General features: G+C 37.0%; 2 protein-coding genes across 2 annotated transcripts; both read right to left on the bottom strand.

The window, feature by feature from the left end:
* Positions 1–451: 451 nt before the first annotated feature.
* LOC140332411 (keratin, type I cytoskeletal 42-like) lies at positions 452–4,486 on the bottom strand. The gene is made up of 7 exons (XM_072413680.1): positions 4,205–4,486; positions 4,031–4,113; positions 3,167–3,323; positions 2,922–3,083; positions 1,937–2,062; positions 1,634–1,854; positions 452–509 (listed from the first exon to the last, which is right to left on the bottom strand). Exons 1-7 carry the CDS (start codon positions 4,373–4,375, stop codon positions 452–454), a joined length of 978 nt encoding a protein of 325 aa, XP_072269781.1. The 5' UTR covers positions 4,376–4,486.
* Positions 4,487–4,631: 145 nt separating this feature from the next.
* On the bottom strand, positions 4,632–16,450 carry LOC140332410 (keratin, type I cytoskeletal 19-like). Its single transcript, XM_072413678.1, has 7 exons — positions 15,974–16,450; positions 15,364–15,446; positions 14,338–14,494; positions 13,712–13,873; positions 13,407–13,532; positions 12,402–12,626; positions 4,632–4,730 (listed from the first exon to the last, which is right to left on the bottom strand). Exons 1-7 carry the CDS (start codon positions 16,448–16,450, stop codon positions 4,632–4,634), a joined length of 1,329 nt encoding a protein of 442 aa, XP_072269779.1.
* Positions 16,451–17,796: the final 1,346 nt, after the last annotated feature.

The raw sequence follows: 17,796 nt of genomic DNA, 5'->3' as shown, positions 1-17,796 counted from the left end.
CCATAACTATTATGTACTTTACAGATACCACATAATGACACACACACAGAAACTTACACAAACCCAATTAGTGGAATGTCAAAGTCTTGGGGCTAGGAATGACTTTTTGAAGGCTAATAGTTCAAAGCCAATTTATTTATTAACAGCAGTCAAGGTTTATGATATTAATAAGCAAGGAAATTGCAATTTTACTTTATGCAATACTTTTTTTCATGGCCATAGTGAGCAGAATTTGTGACTTCTCCCTAAAGGCTTTGACGTACTGTTGGGTCATCAAACCCCCATAATCCACTAATTACTGAATAATCAAATTTCAATGGCCTCACCATTTATTAACTTGCTTTACACTACAAGACTAAAGAAAAAAAACAGATTCACAAGAATAGAGGAGATTTAGCAGAAAAATGTAATTTGTCCAGCTGAGTTCAGAAGATTTTGTTGGATACAAGGTTCACTGGGATGCAGGTTGGCATTTCTTGGTTATCTTTAACATTTGCTGTGGTGTGATTCTGATGAAAAAAAGATAAGTTACATATAAGAAGTAATTAGATACTATTTCATAATTAAATCTAAATCCTACTGTCTGTATATTGCAGTATTACTTTTATGGTGTCAGCTAGTTCCAACTAATAAAGGAAGGGTTCTGTAGGATCCACCAACTACAGGCAGCTATGATGTTAAAATGTCATCTCTGCTGAACTGTTATGTATATCAGCGAAGAGAACGGAAAGAAAGAGGTTTGAGGCTCACTGTTTGATGCAAAATAATAATTATGTATTTGTACATATTTGATCAATACATAATTACAATCAACAGGTATATGTATTTTACCTAGGTCCTATTGTTAAGCCACAGGACTTAGGTTTTTCATACTATACAAGGTGCTTCTAAATATATACAGTATACAAAATGACCGTATAGTGTCATACAGATTCCGACCGTATATTGTCGTATAAACTCCAACGCGTTTCGCCACGATTAGGCTTCCTCAGGGATATGTTATTGAACGAACTTTACAGTCTATACATTGCCTGAACTGAACAATGACAAGCCTTCAACTCAAGGCAAAAAAGGAGCAGGGACTGACCATTTACAGTGGAACTGGCTAACTTAATGCATATAAAAAGACAAGTTTAAAGATTTTAACTGTAAATTAAAACAAAAGTACAGAGTGAGGTAAAGGTACATTTGGTACATGGCTCAGGCATTTGTATGCTGACTTCAGTTGAGCTCTACAATAATGTGATTGATGAGGTTGCATGCAATACAAATGTGGTAAAATTGTATTGCACTGTTTTTGCTAACAATAACTTGTATCAGGACGTATTCAAACACATCTTACTTACTTTCATTATGATCTGTGCCATGATGAAGTGGAACACTGTAATACAAAAAAATAAAATGGATTACCATTGAGCATAGCCAACAGTATAAAAATGGCATAGCAACTGTTATGAGATCCATTATTAGGGCATTACGAAGTGAAGTTATCAGTGTATTTGAAATCATATTTTAAATTATATCCCTAAATCATACTTATTTTCTATATACATTACAATTCTTTCATTTTATTGCACACAGTATAGTATATATGCTTGCTTTAAGTCAATATTAAAGAGATGATTTTACATACTGAATGTCATGGCCATCTAGCAGATTTTTGTATGTAGCAATCTCCATCTCCAAGAGGGTCTTCTGGTCCATAAGAATCTTGTATTCATGGATCTGACGTTCCAGGTCTGATCGGATCTGGCCAAGCTGACTCTCTACGTTATCAATGAGAGTCTGTAGCTGGGATAGCTGAGAGCCAAATGTTGCTTCTGTCTCTGCCAAACTGCACTCCAGGGCCGATTTCTAGAGTGAGATAGTCAATGGTTCAAAATTTGGAGATAGGTCACTTCAACAGAAAAAAATCTAATAATAGACTGTAACTTACCATGCTCAGTTGGCTCTGCAGCTCAATTTCTAGAGTCTGTATGGTTCGTTTCAAGTCAGTGAGCTCATTACTAACTGTCTGCAGCTGTTCAGCACCAGAAGACACCTCACGGTTAAGCTCGGCACTCTTCAAGAAGGAAAAAGAACTTTAGGCACCTTACAACTTAATATGATATATATATATATATATATATACAATTTACCATGTGTTAAACCTTGTGAATAGGTTGTTGATGCCTCTGTACAGGTGGATTAAAGGACATGATCTGTGTATCACTGTGTACAAGAGCGATTGTGATATCCGAGATACTAGGCAGTGATGGCAGAAGGTCCTTAGCACCCAAAAGGCCAAAATGTGCCCCCCATTTACACCCCCTCCTACTGCTGAAGACCATTATTCTGCCTATCCCTCAGCCTGTTTGGAATGCACAGAGAAAAGGGACTTTTAAGGCATATAATACCCCTCAGCCTGGCTAGGAAAAAAACATTTGATCACTGAACAAAATGTGCAATCCGATTCATGTGCCAATAACTTTGCTGTTGGATTCCATATCCAATGCCTGTAACCTATTCTCAAGCTCGGTGCATTCAGTGAATAATGGAGCCCATTGCTGCAAAATAGTATCCCTAAAATGAATATGGAGAAGTGTTATCAATTGTGACAGTTACCTATGATGGCATGCTGAGGATAGAAATGGGTAGGAAAAAGTTTAATAACCTTACTATGCAAAGATGGTTATGTAGCTAGTGGAAATGGCTTGCTGGAGAATGTATTTCAATCCTGGTGTTCTATGTTGCTTATGGGGAGAAAAAGTACCTTGTCAGCCTGCATGAACTATGCAACCTGCATGAGCTTTAAATGTATTATAACCAAAATAAAATAAATATAAATTCTTGTTGTTTATAACAAATCATTTTTGTTAGGCTTAAACTAAATATTATAAAAGATAAAATAGTATACAGTTAAAGTGAAAATTTTGACTTACTCTTGCAAGGAAAATACTCTCAACCTCTCTGAGGTTCCTCTCCATAAGATTCTCATATTGCTCTCTGACCTCGGCCAGGGATTTGTTTAGATCTACAGATGGAGCGGCTTCTACCTCCACGTTGACTCTTGCACCCAACTGTGCTCTCAAAGAGTTCACCTCCTAAAGGGTACATAAGGTATTGTTTAATATGCAGACAAAAGCATTTCATTATTTTTGGTACACAGATTTTCTTTTGTTTTTACCTCTTCGTGGTTTTTCTTTAATTGGAGAAGTTCTTCCTGGAGGCAGCGAACTTGTATCTCTAAGTCCTGCATTTGCATGTTGAGATCTTCAAGGGCTTTTCGAAGGCCACCAACATCTGCTTCAACACTGTTTCTCAAGCTGAATTCCATCTCATATCTACATGATGGAATAGTAAAAACTATATGTTATGGAAAATCACTTGAGCAAAAATATGTGATCTGCTACTTATTATGCAGAATGAATCCCAGGGCTCATTGTCAAAATACATCAGGTAATAATATGTTTAGCAATAAAGTAGTATGAGAATTTCTAACTCTTCCTTATTCTACTAAAAATGTACTTTTAAATGGGACTGTGTCCCAATAAGTGAGATGTTTTCTTAGTTTCTCCTAGGAAATAAGGAAAATTCTACCCATTGGGAACACAAATGTCAGTAAATATCATTAAGTACTTTAATTGGGTTCTATATTGTTAAAACAAACAAAATCTCAGAAACCTAGGATGGCAAACCTCTCCAAAGCTCATCTGCCTTCATTTTGTTTGCAGCAAGAAGAGCAAATCTCTATAAAGTAAAGTGAATTCTAAACTGCTGTAAACATAAACAATACCCCTTCTGTAAGGATTACCAGTCGTTGACAGGTATAAAAGGGCTCAGTCAATCTAGCAGCTGTAGTATGCCAGCAGTCTTGGAATTTTAGCATCAAATTTGATCCAAATCAGAATTTTACTGTTCGGGTACCTCTATTAGTGACATTAGTAAAGTACATAGGGGCCCCAGTAGACAGCAAAAAAACTTAAATAAAAATATAACAGGACTTATAATTCTTTACAGTTGTATATAATAAATAAATATAGTCACTTACTTGCTTTTTAAGTCATCTGCAGCTAGCTGGGCATTGTCTATTTGCAAAATAATTCGGGCATTGTCCACATTAGCGGTAAAAACCTAAAAAAAGTAGAAATACATAGCAATTAAACTTCAGTGTTTGATATGCAATGTTCTGCATTGTTTCCTAACCTATATGTAATTATTTTACCTGGTTCTGTAAGTCTTGAATAGTGCGCAAGTAATGACTGGAGTCAGGCAATGTACTGGGGGCATTGTTGGCATACCATTCAGATATCTTTTTCTCCAGCTGGGCATTTTCTTGTTCTAGAGAATGAACCTTCTCCAAATAGGATGACAGACGTTGATTAAGATGTTGCATGGTCTCTTTCTCGTTGATGCTGAGAAGACCAACATTCTTCCAGTGATGTCCTCCAGAGACTGATAAGTTACTTCCATGACCACCATGCCCACTTCTTAATCCATGTCCATGGCCAGAGGAAGAATGAGAGGAAAAGGAGACCCTAGTGGTTTTTCCATGAATACTAGGTTTTCTGTACTGACCACCATGGTGGGAAATTGAGGAACTTTTGTGATGGACGGTATGCAGGCCTCCATGATTAAGAGAAGAAATGTGGCTAGAAGCTTTTTGACCACCAGTATGGCAAACGTTGATGAGAGATCTGGAAGATGAGTGGATGTTGCTGTGGCTCATGGTTCTTGACAGTCAAAAACGGCTGTAAGGATAGAATGGAAGTTGATATTAGACAGGAGACAGAAGAGTGATTGCCTCTGTCGCCTCTGCAAGCTCCTTATATACACGGGCACGTGAGTGACATTAGAACAGTTTATAGGCATTTTATGTGCTTCATATTCCATTTATGTTACTCAAGCATCTGACTCAAAAAAAAGCATCACCAACAAAGCCTCCTTATTGGGATTAGTGTGTCATCTGATTGAAGAATTAAAGCATATTTTAAGTATCAAAGGGATGTAGTTAACACACCCTGTCAATTGTACTTCTTTTAAACAGTCCGAAACTGTCTTCTGAAGTCAGCTTTGCCATCCTGAAACCTAAAAGGGCCACTATCTGCCCTAGATAATACATTGTATAAGGTACCACATCTATTTGGTACCAAATATCTATATGTTGGTATGCTACAGCCAAAAGAGAATGCACCACCCTATAATATAGCTCATGATCAGTTTGGCAACTATGTTTTTCTTTGAACTCTATGTATTCCATGTATGTTTCTAACATGCCAGGGAGTACTTGGCAATTGTTCCCAACACATACTTGTGGCCATAGTTTAAATCCCATGTATATGTGCCTGTTTTTACTGCAGGCTTTTAGAAAATTATGTATTAATATGTTTATGTGTATCCTACAATACAAGATTGTCTAGCAAATTAGAATTGGTAAATTAAAATTTGGCATATAGTACATCTAACTTGGTGCTGATATGGCCATTTAATAATTATAGTAGCAGATAAAGTGTTTGATTATCTTCATGATTCAACTTCAATTTTTTTTTTGGTTTAGACATTGGCATATGGTGACCAATAAGTCAAAAATAATTGATTGTGAGTGTTTTTAGATCATTTAGTTTGTAACATAGCTATACATGTTTCACTATGCTAGCGAGCTCTCATATGTTAATAATAATTTGGTGGGTTAACTAGCTAAAGTGTATATTAACCCCAAACTTTTTTTGTGTGTATATTTGTTCTATCAAAATGTACAAACCTAGAATGGATCTGGTCCAAGACTGAAAACAATTACCAAATATTACCAAATCAGTTTTAAGAAACCCATTCCAGGTTTGGTGGATCACCCATGTTCTTCCATGATAGTCTATCTTTTCCAGACATGGAGAGCTTTAATAAATCAGGCTTATTGTATTCATCTGCTTTAAAAGTAAATGAAATAAAATTTATATTACTAAATTAAACTGTTTTTAGAAATATTGTATAAAAACAGAGATGATTCATTTCAAAACCCGAGTATCATTTCATCATTAAAACATTAAACCAGCATTAAACCATTAAGTCAGCATCCTACAATTTTCACATACATCTACTGTCGAGTTTCGATTGTGGTGTGTACAGTGTGAGTAGGATACATTGCATTCCATGACCACTAAGTTAGACAGCTAGGCTTTACAGGTCAAAAGGTTTTCCTGAAATAAATCATCAAATGATTTGGTAATGCAGCGTTGGTATGAAATTAAATATTTAAAAACATTGACAGAAATGAGTCAGTTTGTAGCTCACCATAGTGACTAACAAATATCAAGTGTCTCTAGAGCATAATATGTATAGCCTTGTGATTCTTAGCCAGGGTTCCTCCAGAAGTTGCTAGGGGTTCCTTGAACTGTGGCTGATGGACCTTCCATTGATGATGCCTACAAAGTTCTGGTTTCAGCACCACTTGGAAAAGCCAGATATGTGACTCCAATTAAAGTGTACCTAAACTCAGAATTTTCACTTTACATAGAAGGGTAGACAACTCTTTTATGTAAGGTAAAACGTTTTTTTTTTCCAGGTATAACACACTTTTTTTTAAAAAAAAGGGTGCAGCACCACCCCCTAATTCTCGATCGCCTAGGCAGTCAAGAATGAATGAGAGAGCAAAGCCTCCGAGGATACCTACTGTAATGCGCCTTGGCACACAAACCACAGCCAACTCCAAGAATCCTTTTGTCAAGCTTTATTGTCGTCATAAAACAAGGCAAGGGTTATTCACAGAGGATCAGTCCGGTAAGTGGTACAGCAGTGTAAGGCAGGGCAGGTCAGGAACAATCCGAGGTCAGGGCAGGCAGCAGGCAAGAGTAGTCACAAACAATCCAAGGTCAGGGAAGGCGGAGTTCAGGCAGAATCAGGTATCAGACCGGGCTGCTATTGGTAACGACACAACAGGACCCAAGCACACTGTACACACAGAGGCTTATAGCGGGCAATTGTGTTCAGGACAGGTTCCCCTTAAATGGCCAGAGTGCCCAATTTGATTGGAGGATAACTGAATCCCCTGTGGCGAATTCAAACTATGTCCCGCCCTGCGTGCCCTATTTTGCACATCCGCAGGAGTGCTGAGAACAAGACTTTCTCTGTTCACATCCATGGGGATGCTGGGGATGTCGCCTGGCCGAACAGTAGTTCGACTAGAACGGATCCCTCCACCTGCTGGGAGAGACATGCTGCGAGCAGGGCAGCAGCCTTGGCCATGCTGCCTGCTGCAGCAGAGTCTCCCTCGCCAGTTGTGATCCCCAGGGGCGCCACAGGCTCGCTGGGAAGGTAAGTTCCTTAAACCTACGTCACGCATCCCGGTAGGCTGTTGGGCGCTCCTTCTGCGCATGGGCAGAAGAAGCCTTTCTGCACAAAGTGAAACATTTGCCGATCTCACGCATGCGCAGTGAGATCAGCCAATTTCTTTTTTCATACTACGTCACTCGATCCCGCGCTTGAGTTGGGTGATGTAGGATGAAGAACAGGAAGAAGAAGAGAAGATGGCGGTGTCCAGAGCGCTGGCTCTGGGACGGATGCCAGGACAACGTGAGGCCAGATGCAGGACACCCCCCGAGGGATCAGACTGCCCTGCAGGATTGAAGGTAAGTGTTTTTTTTTTTTGCACTTTTGGGTTTAGTTCCTCTTTAAGTTTTTAGGGGTCTAATAAAAGGAGATATTCTGGTCACCATTGTAGGGTTACATTGTTTCCTTTGCTCACCAAACCAGGAGTTTTTTTCCACTGACCCCCAATGATTTTAGTGGGGATCCCCTGAGGTTTAATAAATTATTTTAAGGGGTAAAAAAGTTGAAAAAATCTAGTATATTTGTGTAATTATGTATTGCTCTGTAATACTTCTCCAGAGCATAGAAGGTGATATAAAAAAGTAGATAATATTGTACGTAACTCATGTTTGTTAAAGGTTCAACCAATAAAGGTAAGCCATCTCTGAAAAAGTGTTTTGTCCTAAAACTTTTATGTTTTGTTTGTTTGTTCCAAATTATTTTAAATGTGTTAGATCTTGCTTCAGTTTGCTTACAGTTGAGGCATTAGGGAATAATTACTCCTGTTTTATAGAGCATCGATCTGCTAAGAGACAGTTGCGTCGAGGTAGTATGCGTGGATGAGTTGCTGATATAATATTTGGTAAGACACACACTATAATGTTTGTGATCTTGGTGATATATCTAATCACTTGATCCTAAATTTTTGTAATGTTAGGATACCACCATGAGATAGCAAAACATTTTCCTCCTTAAAACCAGAATTTACAGGAATACTTGACTAGGGTACAGCATAAGAAGTCCTTCCTGCTGTAACCAATTAATCGAACCCCACAACAACCACTTACCCCACAAAGGACTATTACAACATTTTGGAAGAAAATTGGCCACAGCAGCCCCCTTTATTAACAACATATTTTTTAACATAACAATCTTTATATTAATAACATTTTTAAGTATAAAATTGGAGCCATTCTTCCTGCAGGTCCATGAAAGTCACCAATCCTCCGTAGTAATCCAGCTGTCTCCACTCCCCCGCCAGACCCCCCAGGCGCTCATACCCCGCCTCGGGGACAGTTAGCGGACCCCATATTCCAGCTTAGCCTCCACAACAACCAAGGGTCATGCAAGGCTATCCTTACTGTCCCAAACCAAACATTTCCATGTCCCCATTTACTTTATATTTTTGAACTTTATAACCACATCACTTGAACTTTTAACCCTCCACAGCCACACGGTCCTTCTCTCCTCTGCCTTACCAGGCCATCCCTCATTACTGAACTTTTAACCCTCACTGTACGGCCTTCTATACTCCCCCAGTCATGAGGCCCTCCGCCCATCTTGTTGCTACAGGCCTGCTATCATGTGCTTTGTAGATATGTCCTGTGTAGTACTTGGCAGTAGGTTTCTCATCACGGTCTTGTGATATACACAGAGATACAGACCTATATGCCAGGGTAAGAGCATAAAATATCCATCATAAAATATAAGCTTCATGGACAGGGTATTCTAGTTCATAGTCGCCATATGCTATGACATAATAATTTAATATCAAAATATCATGCTGAAACCATAGTAAAATTCCACAGAATAGTCCTCAGATCCTAAAGCTTTAGTGTTTGCTAAATGTTTCATGTATGATTTTTTTTTGTCTGCATTAATTTTTGTAGCCATTGGGTTTGTAGAATCAAGTTTGTACTAAATATCAAAAAACATAAAAATAAAAAAAATATATCAAACTTTGGTTTATGAAGGAAGAGTTTATTGAATTATAATACATACATACAGAATAGAAAAAATAACAGTATACAAAGCTTTCTTGCCAGTCAGTTAACATTTTAGTGTCTCAATGGTCCTTCAAGTAGTTCAATGTCCCAGTTTGGTATCACTATGCTGAATGTGTGCTCAAATTTCAAGCATGGTTCACAATGTTGTCTTTACAACATCTGTGATAGGATAAAGAAATTTCCATCACTTCTTGCATCTTTGTTTCTACTTGCGCTGAAGGTGCCAAATTGTTGGGGCAGGCAGGATTTTATATTATGTAGTTGTACCCATAAGTGTAGTCTTAAAAAATTAAAAGGGGGCACGGTACGTTCCCACCCCTGCCTATGTGTCACTCAAAGGGGACGAAACTTCCCCCAGAGTGATGGCATGATACCAGAACCCACCCACTCTCCCATTGCAGCTCTGAGCCTGCGATGGCAGAGTGGGCGGGCTGTGTTCAGAGAGACAACCCCCCTACCGCCCTGAAATTCCATACGGGAGACATGGTCTGCAGCTCTGGTCGGTGCGCCTCCAGTGGGGTCCTTCTCCTGGGACTGCGGACCACCAAAGAATCCTTTGCAAAATAGGAGTGGGCCCACCGTGCCTGCCCCACTACACCCCTGGTTGTACTGCAGAGTTTGGATTTCACAGGACCAAACTATTCCAGCAGTGGGTTAGAGTTAAGGAGCTCTGCAATAACCAAAATATGGATATGGATGTTGTTGCGCACACAGCTGCCAATAGTGTTGTAAGTGGCCAGTTAAGTTGTATGTGAACCTAGAACTTTCTTTTTAATTTGAATAAAGTAGGAAAGAATTAAAAAGCTTGCCAAGTTTTTATTGCTCCCTCTGTCCCTATTAGGTCAATTCACTCTTTTTATTTGCCTAATAGGATACATCCGAATATACGAGTAATAACTATCACCTACTGTACCCAAATTAAAAAAATGTTACACATACATTTCAAATACCAAAGATATAAGCACCAGACTTAATGGGACATCACAAATGGTGGTGTGACTAATTTCTCTACTGCAATCCTACCAGTTTTACATTATCATCTCACTTACCTACATCCATCTCACTGTGTATGTCCTTTTATATTAAATCTCCATGATGACAGTTTCTTTATTTATTCTATTTTTGTACAGGGGTATTTCCACTGTATGTTATTTATGTGCAAAAGTTTTTATAACTGTAACTTGGATATAAATTGTTCTATGTGCGGTTAGTTTTAAAGGGACATTGTTTGTATTAGACCTATGTTTTAGTTAGGATCTTATGTTTTGATTGCCTTTGACTTTGTCTATTCTTGGCCATGGATAAGTTAAAGTACTTATACCAGTTATGTCTAAAAAACGAATGCCTACACTCATTGTGAATAGATAAAGTCATTTTGATGAGCTTTAAAAATAGAAGGTAACGAGAAGTGATAGAAACTGACCAGTTCATGTTACTTGTTCTTAAGAAAATGTTCCGAGTTGATTTACAATCATCTTCCCTATATGAAAATTTTAGGACCGTTTTATTATGGCCATATGAAAACCCTACGTTCTACCAGTAGGCTTTTCTCAATATATACTGTTTAGCTTGAGGTTTTCTGGGTTATTAAACATCAGTCTGTCCTTATGGATCTTTCTATTATTACAGTCTACCAAAACCATAGCTAAGATCAGCAGTGGATGCACTGTATACATTAATGTGCATATAGTCTAAAAGTACAATATAAAAAGCATTGAGAATGTGTGATATAGTTAACATGGGTGATATTTAGTCCTTCAGATTAATTACAGTATTAGAATAGGTTAGTGCTTTTACAAATCAATAAAGAAAAATATATTACATGTATTTTAACCAAATGGAATCTCTACTTCTGGAAAGTAATATATGGATAAAACAGTTTGGAGCTAATTATATATACAGTATATATACATACAATCCAAAAGCTAATGTACACATACACATATAAAAGTTTTAAGTACACATTGAACATATTGTACACATAAATCATGTCCCCACTATGGTCGGTGGGCACCAAGGTGAGCTTCGTCAACAGGAGAACTTGTCCTGCCTTGGTCAGAGATATTAGGAGATATAAAGGTTAACAGTTAAAGTGTTTCACACAGCATTTCCCAACTTCCTTTCTGAACTTATTAACGGCACATCTTTCACTCTTTTAGATTGATATAGTCCATTTCATCATAGGAAGATTTCTGGGTCATTCTTTACCTAGGGTTTTCTCAATCAAAGGAGTTCAAGATATTATGCCATATGGTAGAGTAATTGTATTTCCATGAAGAGATACTTTTGTGAAGTAGTCATATAGTCTCACCATACCTAGAAGTGAAATGACCAGAGGCTGGGTTGTGGAAAAAAAGATTTAGTTCATGTTTCCATGAATGAAACCTGTCTCTCCAATAATATATATACATAACTTTCTAAACCACTCTTTACATATATGAAAGACAAGTGAGGAACAGAAGAACAAGTTGTAGACGTGAAGTTCAGGGGTAGGAACTTCTTAACATTAGAATCAGTTACTTTCTTCTTTGATTGCACAGAAAGGATATCTAGAATAAAGCAAATATTTATGTCAGCTCAAATGGTCCAAAGACAAATAACACTTTTCTAAGAACAACGCATGAAATTAACAAATTGTAGAATGTACTAAAGAGAATCATTATCACAGATATGCAGTGCAATGACACAGTAATTGAAAATATTGAAACCTAAGTTTCTTTACTTTTTTTTAACATGGGGGAACCCTTTAATAATTTTCGCGCCTTATGGGAATCCCTGCTATAATTGGTGTATCCATAGATCAGAGTATATTAGTGTGGTGATCAGTGGAAAAAATGCTTCTTACATTGCTGGCCAGTGGGAACAATGCAAAGCCTACAGATAGCCAACAAGATCATTGGGGTCACCTAAACTGACATGAGAGGTACAAATTGCTCATTGCTTAAGAAACCCCTATCAGTCTCTGGAGGAACCCTGGTTGAGAAACACTTAAATGCTTAAACTTTGAGGTTTTGATTTATTTGGGCTATGAATGAAGTCAATATTGGAAAGGATGTTATAAATAACTCTGGAATAATTATTACATTGCTGCTCTGGTTGTAACACCAAATATACATACTCCGTTGTCTGTCCTTCAAGAAGCTTCTTGTATGCGGCTATTTCCTTCTCAAGGCAGATCTTCAAATTTTCATAGATTTCATACCCATTACTTATTTGTTTGAACTTAGAACGTATTTCTTCTGCCTGGTTTTCAGTCATCACTATCATATCTTGCAGGTGATTGAGCTGGGAACTGTAATATTCATTGATCTCCATCAAAGAGGAATCATAAAGTGACACCTAAAGCACATCAAAACCAGAATATAAATTAATGAGTACAACAGAGATATGTCAAATAAAAAAAAAAAAAACATAAAACTGAGATTCATTAATGGAAAGCAACCTACGTAATACGTTTAATTGCTGGTTCGGACGTCTATACCATTTGTCTGTGGTCCTGGATTTCCACCTTCCTTGATGTGTCACACACAGAAATAAAATCTTTAAAATAGGAAATTTCTCTCAATGATCAATCAGATTCAAAATTTTCCTTGAAATTTGAATGTGGTTGATGATGTAGGAAGCAAAAGGACTAACAGGAAGTTACACAACTGCATACGGAGGTGTTTGTCCAGAGGATTACGCAGAATACCAAAAAAAAAAATTTTATCACTTTTTCTAATATTTCCTATGTTTAAAGCCAAATCCCAAGAAAATAGGTAGCTACACAGCTAAAAGGATTTGTATCAAGTTTTGAGCTTTAGTACAACCCTCTCCATTAGTAACAGGCAAGAGCAGAAAGGCAGCAAATCCCGTATTATATCCAGAAAACAATTTTCCTTGAATTTAAAAAATAGGTTAAGTATATAAAAGTTAATAAATACAGAGCTCTATTAATTTACATAATTTGCATGTTGAAAATAATAATGAATCACGTCTTGATGCAGTTCAGTAAGCTCAGATGTATTCCCATTTTTTCTCTATTTATATACACTTGTATCAATATATTTTTTTTCCAGAATGCTTTAAATCGATCAGTTATGAGCTGTAAGTGATTATTCAATAGGAAATAGGACTTACCATAGACATTTGTTTGCTCAGTTCAGTCTCCAAAGTTTTTGTCTGTAATTTTAGATCAATAGCCACATTACTGAACTGCTGCAGTTGTTCCATACCATCGAACAAAATATTCTTCATTTCAAAAGTCTGCAATATATGGAATATTTTAGAATCAAAATTATTTTATAGTTTGTGATCATCTTGGCCAAAAAAACAGCATGGTGCCTTGAGATCACTGTGGATCATTAAATGTGAAGGGCACTGTGTAAAGAATTTGTTCATTCTAGTGTCGCTGTAAATGTATGTATTTAAACTAATACGATTACCATCCCATGGAACCTGCTTTCAATATCACTGAGATTTGTCTCCATGTGGTTTTCATATTCCTTCCGAATATCAGATAAGGCTTTCTTTAGATCTATGGAAGGAGCCATCTCAACCTCAACATCGACTCTGGTTCCCAACTGGCCCTGAAGACAAATTATCTCCTATAAACAGATAAAAAAACGAATTTATCGATATCTGAAGAAAGAAAGTTACAATAGAATTAAAGAATTGTAACATAAATAAATGTAAAAATATGTGGCCTACTGCTCAATAGATCTATATCTCATATTTGACTTTTATTTTTACATATGACAATTTTAATAAACAACTGTCACAATCACTCATGTCATGATCCAGCATACCTTAAATACTTTTCTTAAGCTCATTTGCTATTATTTGGCAAAAACATAACAGCAACATCCTATAACAGCCTATCTTCTCCAGTCTTGGAGATCTTTAAAAAATCAGGCCCACACAGACAATCTTGTCTTTTTACATTTTCAATGTATTACCTATCCTCATAAGCTTGCTTTTATCATTGTTTGACATTAATATCATTACAACAGCTATAATTGTATTATTGTACTTGTCCAACCTTTGCAGTAAGTTAAGTGTGGTATCTAACCTGCTCGCTCTGTTTCTTTAATTGTAGCAACTCTTCCTCCAGGTATTGTATATGTGCACTGAGATTCTGTTTTTCCATGTTATTGGTTTCAAGTATACCAGCCAGATCATGCAGATCTTTCTCAGTCTCTGTCCTTATCTGAAAGTCCATTGCTTGCCTTTAAATACACAAAAAACATACAAGAAGATCTTTTTGGTCATTGGTCCATAAAAGTTAAAATTTAGGGTTCTAATGGAAATTGGTAGGAGTTCCTTGAGCGACCAAGATATTTTGTAACCATTTCTCGGATTTTTTGCTATCTTTAGGTTGAATTTTTTTCCAACTGACCATGAATGTAAGTTGGATTTTTACTTACTAACCACCAATGTAAGTGGGATATCCTCCATCTGACCACCAATAAAGGAATTTCTATTGACTAAGAATGTGTGGAAAGACTACCATTATTTTCTTGCCATTGTTAGCATTTGATTTATTTCAATATTTTAGTTAAAACAATGTTGTGGTAAACAGTCCAATATATGAATTACACCAGATTTCTTCGTCTTCTTCTTTTCTTCAGTTTTTTTTTTTTTTGTTTATTATGTATCAACTTGCTGTCCATGTTAAAGTACCCTGAACTGCTGATTGATGAATTATTGGCACGAGTTCCCGGTGACCGGCTAACCTTTTTTAAAAGGTGAAAAAGGCTACTTCTAAATCTCATAATTTGATTATTTGTGATAATAGTGAATTATTTTATTTAGTATTTCAGGTTGAGTCTATAGATTTTCAAAGCAGCAGTCAAATTGTTCAGCTTTTAAATTAGGTAATCAATTTATTTTTCCTATACAGTCCCCTAGACTAGCATCTACTGCGAACTGTCCATTAAATACAGATTATGAAAGGACCAGTTGGTGGTGCTTACCCCCAAGATTTGGGAGTCCCAGGTTGTCTAAAATCCCATTAAAAAGTAGAGGAACTGGAGGCTAATATGTCCGCTATTCATAAATAAACATGTGAGCAATATATTTCAGTCTTATGACTTACTTCTTTCTAAAGTCATCGGCAACAATGTGGTCATCACTGATCTGTTTCACAAGATTAGCAATATGTTCTGTAACCAGCAGTATCTGGAAGAGAACAATAAACCAAAATGAGCCTTCCCGACACTAAAAGGTTTAACAAGATTATTAATAATATAATATATTTTTTATTTTGGGTGGGGGGATGAGGGAGTTTGAGAAACATTAAAACTAGAATCTGAGTTGGACAAATACTAAAGCAAGGTATTGCTAGAAGCTTTCAGAAGGTCAGCAGCAATGGCAACCTCCATATTAGCATATTAGCTTTATTGGACCAGTGGTCAATCGATGCATTTGAATATAAAATGCCAGTTTTATCTGAAATGGAAAAAAACATAGACTGTAAATACATTCTCTACTTACTAAAGTTGCCCAAAACCCCACAAAGGCCATCTGATTAATTTGTATCTAAAATTATCCAAAGCTTTGTGAAACACGTTTCCCTTTGTTTTTCCTGCCCTGGTGATAAAGGTTTACCAGATAGGACTTATTCTTTTGGAATTTTGGTAAAACATGTCTGCTCTTAATATTATTTTCCTTCACATTTTAAATGACATTAGTGAATTATGTCTTACCTGGTGCTGAAGATCAGTAATGATTTGGAGGTACGGACTGAAGTCACGATGGACCTTGCCATCATTTTTTTCATACCATTCACAGATTTTCTTCTCTAGAATCACGTTTTCCTCTTCCAGTTTTTTCACATTTTCCAAGTAGGATGCCAGACGACTGTTCAGAGACTGCATTGTTTTCTTTTCATCAAAGTTGAGCAGTTTGTCATTGGTCCAGTCTGTGTGGTTTTCAGGCTTACTTATTGTCTGATCTCTACTAAATCCATAGGAATTTTCCATCACATACCTGCGCTCTTTGATATCTGATTCTTCAGGTCCTCCAGGAACTTGGTGAATTCTGTAGTAAGGTACACCGTGGGAGCTATATGGGTTGGTTATTGCATCTGATAAAGAAGTGTGACTTCTGTATATGGGATAACCCAAATATTGCCCACTAGCACTGTAGAACCCATTAGAAGAATGGACAATGCTTTGACCCATGATGCTTTCACAGCTCATTGGAGAAACAAGAACAATACACAGAGCAACCAGTTCTTCAAATGATTTAGCTGCTGCCTAAGTATGCATTTTATATGAAGTGTGAGCTAATATGAGGTCATTTTTGTGTGTGCAAGAAATATTTTACCTTGTCTGGTCTAACTGGATGAATAGTTAATGGAAGGAATGAGTATGCTTACAAGAAGGTGGAATTTCTCACCATCACCTTGTTTTCATGCATAACAAAACACTTAAAATTATTTACATTTTAATAATGCTACAATTACTTTGAAAAATGCCTAATAACTTATAAGCTATCTATATCACACAGTCTGGAATAACATGCTACTCATACGTCTTTGTGTTAGGAATTATCATAAAATATGTTTAGGATGATTATCGCTTTATTAATGAACTTGCAAGACATCTGTGTTTTAAAAAAATATTTTTCTCTGGTTTTTCTTGGATTCATAAAGGTAATCCCTCCTAAGAAAAATATGCAACTGCCATTGCTGGCTTCTTCTAAGCTAGTTGCATTGGGGTAGTCACTTCACCAGGTTGACAACTATGTGGGCCACACTCCCATTTTTATGTTCTTCCTCGTTCTAGGAGAGGAGCTAAGCAAAAAATGGGGTAGTTACCCATATCACCCCTTTTGCGCTATTTCTGTTTGGACCTTCTGAACCTAGCTGTTCTTTTTTTTTTGTTCCAGCCATCACTGTACCTCTCTATGGTCACTGTCAACCCTCTTTCCCCAACTTAAAAATCCACAGTTTTCATTTCATAGACCAATATTTCATGAATTATGTATATGGAGTGATAAATGTCTAACAACTTAATTTAACTGTGTTCTTTTATTATGAAAATGTCATTAGGTAAAGAATAATCTCAATTTTTTAAGATCCAAGTAGCAATTTCACTTCTTTATTACCACTTCCATAGAATCACATTCAGCTCATACTTTAAAAACAAGTAGCTTTTTCTACACATAATAAATTTATGGAGGCAGATACTGTAACTCCAGGGGAGCAAAGCCAAGCCAGTGGTGCCACCTTCCCTCTCAGTTTGGAAAACCTGGCTAAACTGTAAATTTTGTTCATCAACTTAGGGTTAGATTTGGTGGTATAATTACTGTTCTGCTTTCTGTCCTTGTTAGAGAGTTTGACCCAAGAAGCAAAGCCCTGTCTTCACCAGGATTTTAGTATATCAACGTCAACATATTACATCAACATATTACACAGCTGTAAGGCCCTGGTCAGTACCAGTATTCACCAGACACCAGTTTTCTCCTATAGCAAGTCCCCGCTCAGCCTCGGGAGACTGGTTGCGTCTCCCAGCACTTGGTTGCC

The sequence above is a fragment of the Pyxicephalus adspersus genome, chromosome 6 (assembly GCF_032062135.1).
Source record: "Pyxicephalus adspersus chromosome 6, UCB_Pads_2.0, whole genome shotgun sequence".
NCBI classification, from domain to species: Eukaryota; Metazoa; Chordata; class Amphibia; order Anura; family Pyxicephalidae; genus Pyxicephalus; species Pyxicephalus adspersus.
The sequence above is the reverse complement of the archived record's forward strand: the minus strand, read 5'-3'. Positions and strand labels throughout refer to the sequence as shown.

Coding starts and splice junctions, on each gene's coding strand:
- LOC140332411 (XM_072413680.1), bottom strand. CDS start 4,375: ATGCAACATCTTAATCAACGTCTGTCATCCTATTTGGAGAAGGTTCAT. Junction 2,063..2,921: donor AGAGTATTTTCCTTGCAAGA/GTAAGTCAAAAT, acceptor TCCTTCTTGAAG/AGTGCCGAGCTTAACCGTGA. Junction 510..1,633: donor CTAGATGGCCATGACATTCA/GTATGTAAAATC, acceptor TTTTTTCATCAG/AATCACACCACAGCAAATGT.
- LOC140332410 (XM_072413678.1), bottom strand. CDS start 16,450: ATGGGTCAAAGCATTGTCCATTCTTCTAATGGGTTCTACAGTGCTAGT. Junction 13,874..14,337: donor TAAAGAAACAGAGCGAGCAG/GTTAGATACCAC, acceptor ATCTGTTTATAG/GAGATAATTTGTCTTCAGGG. Junction 13,533..13,711: donor AAAGCAGGTTCCATGGGATG/GTAATCGTATTA, acceptor CATATATTGCAG/ACTTTTGAAATGAAGAATAT.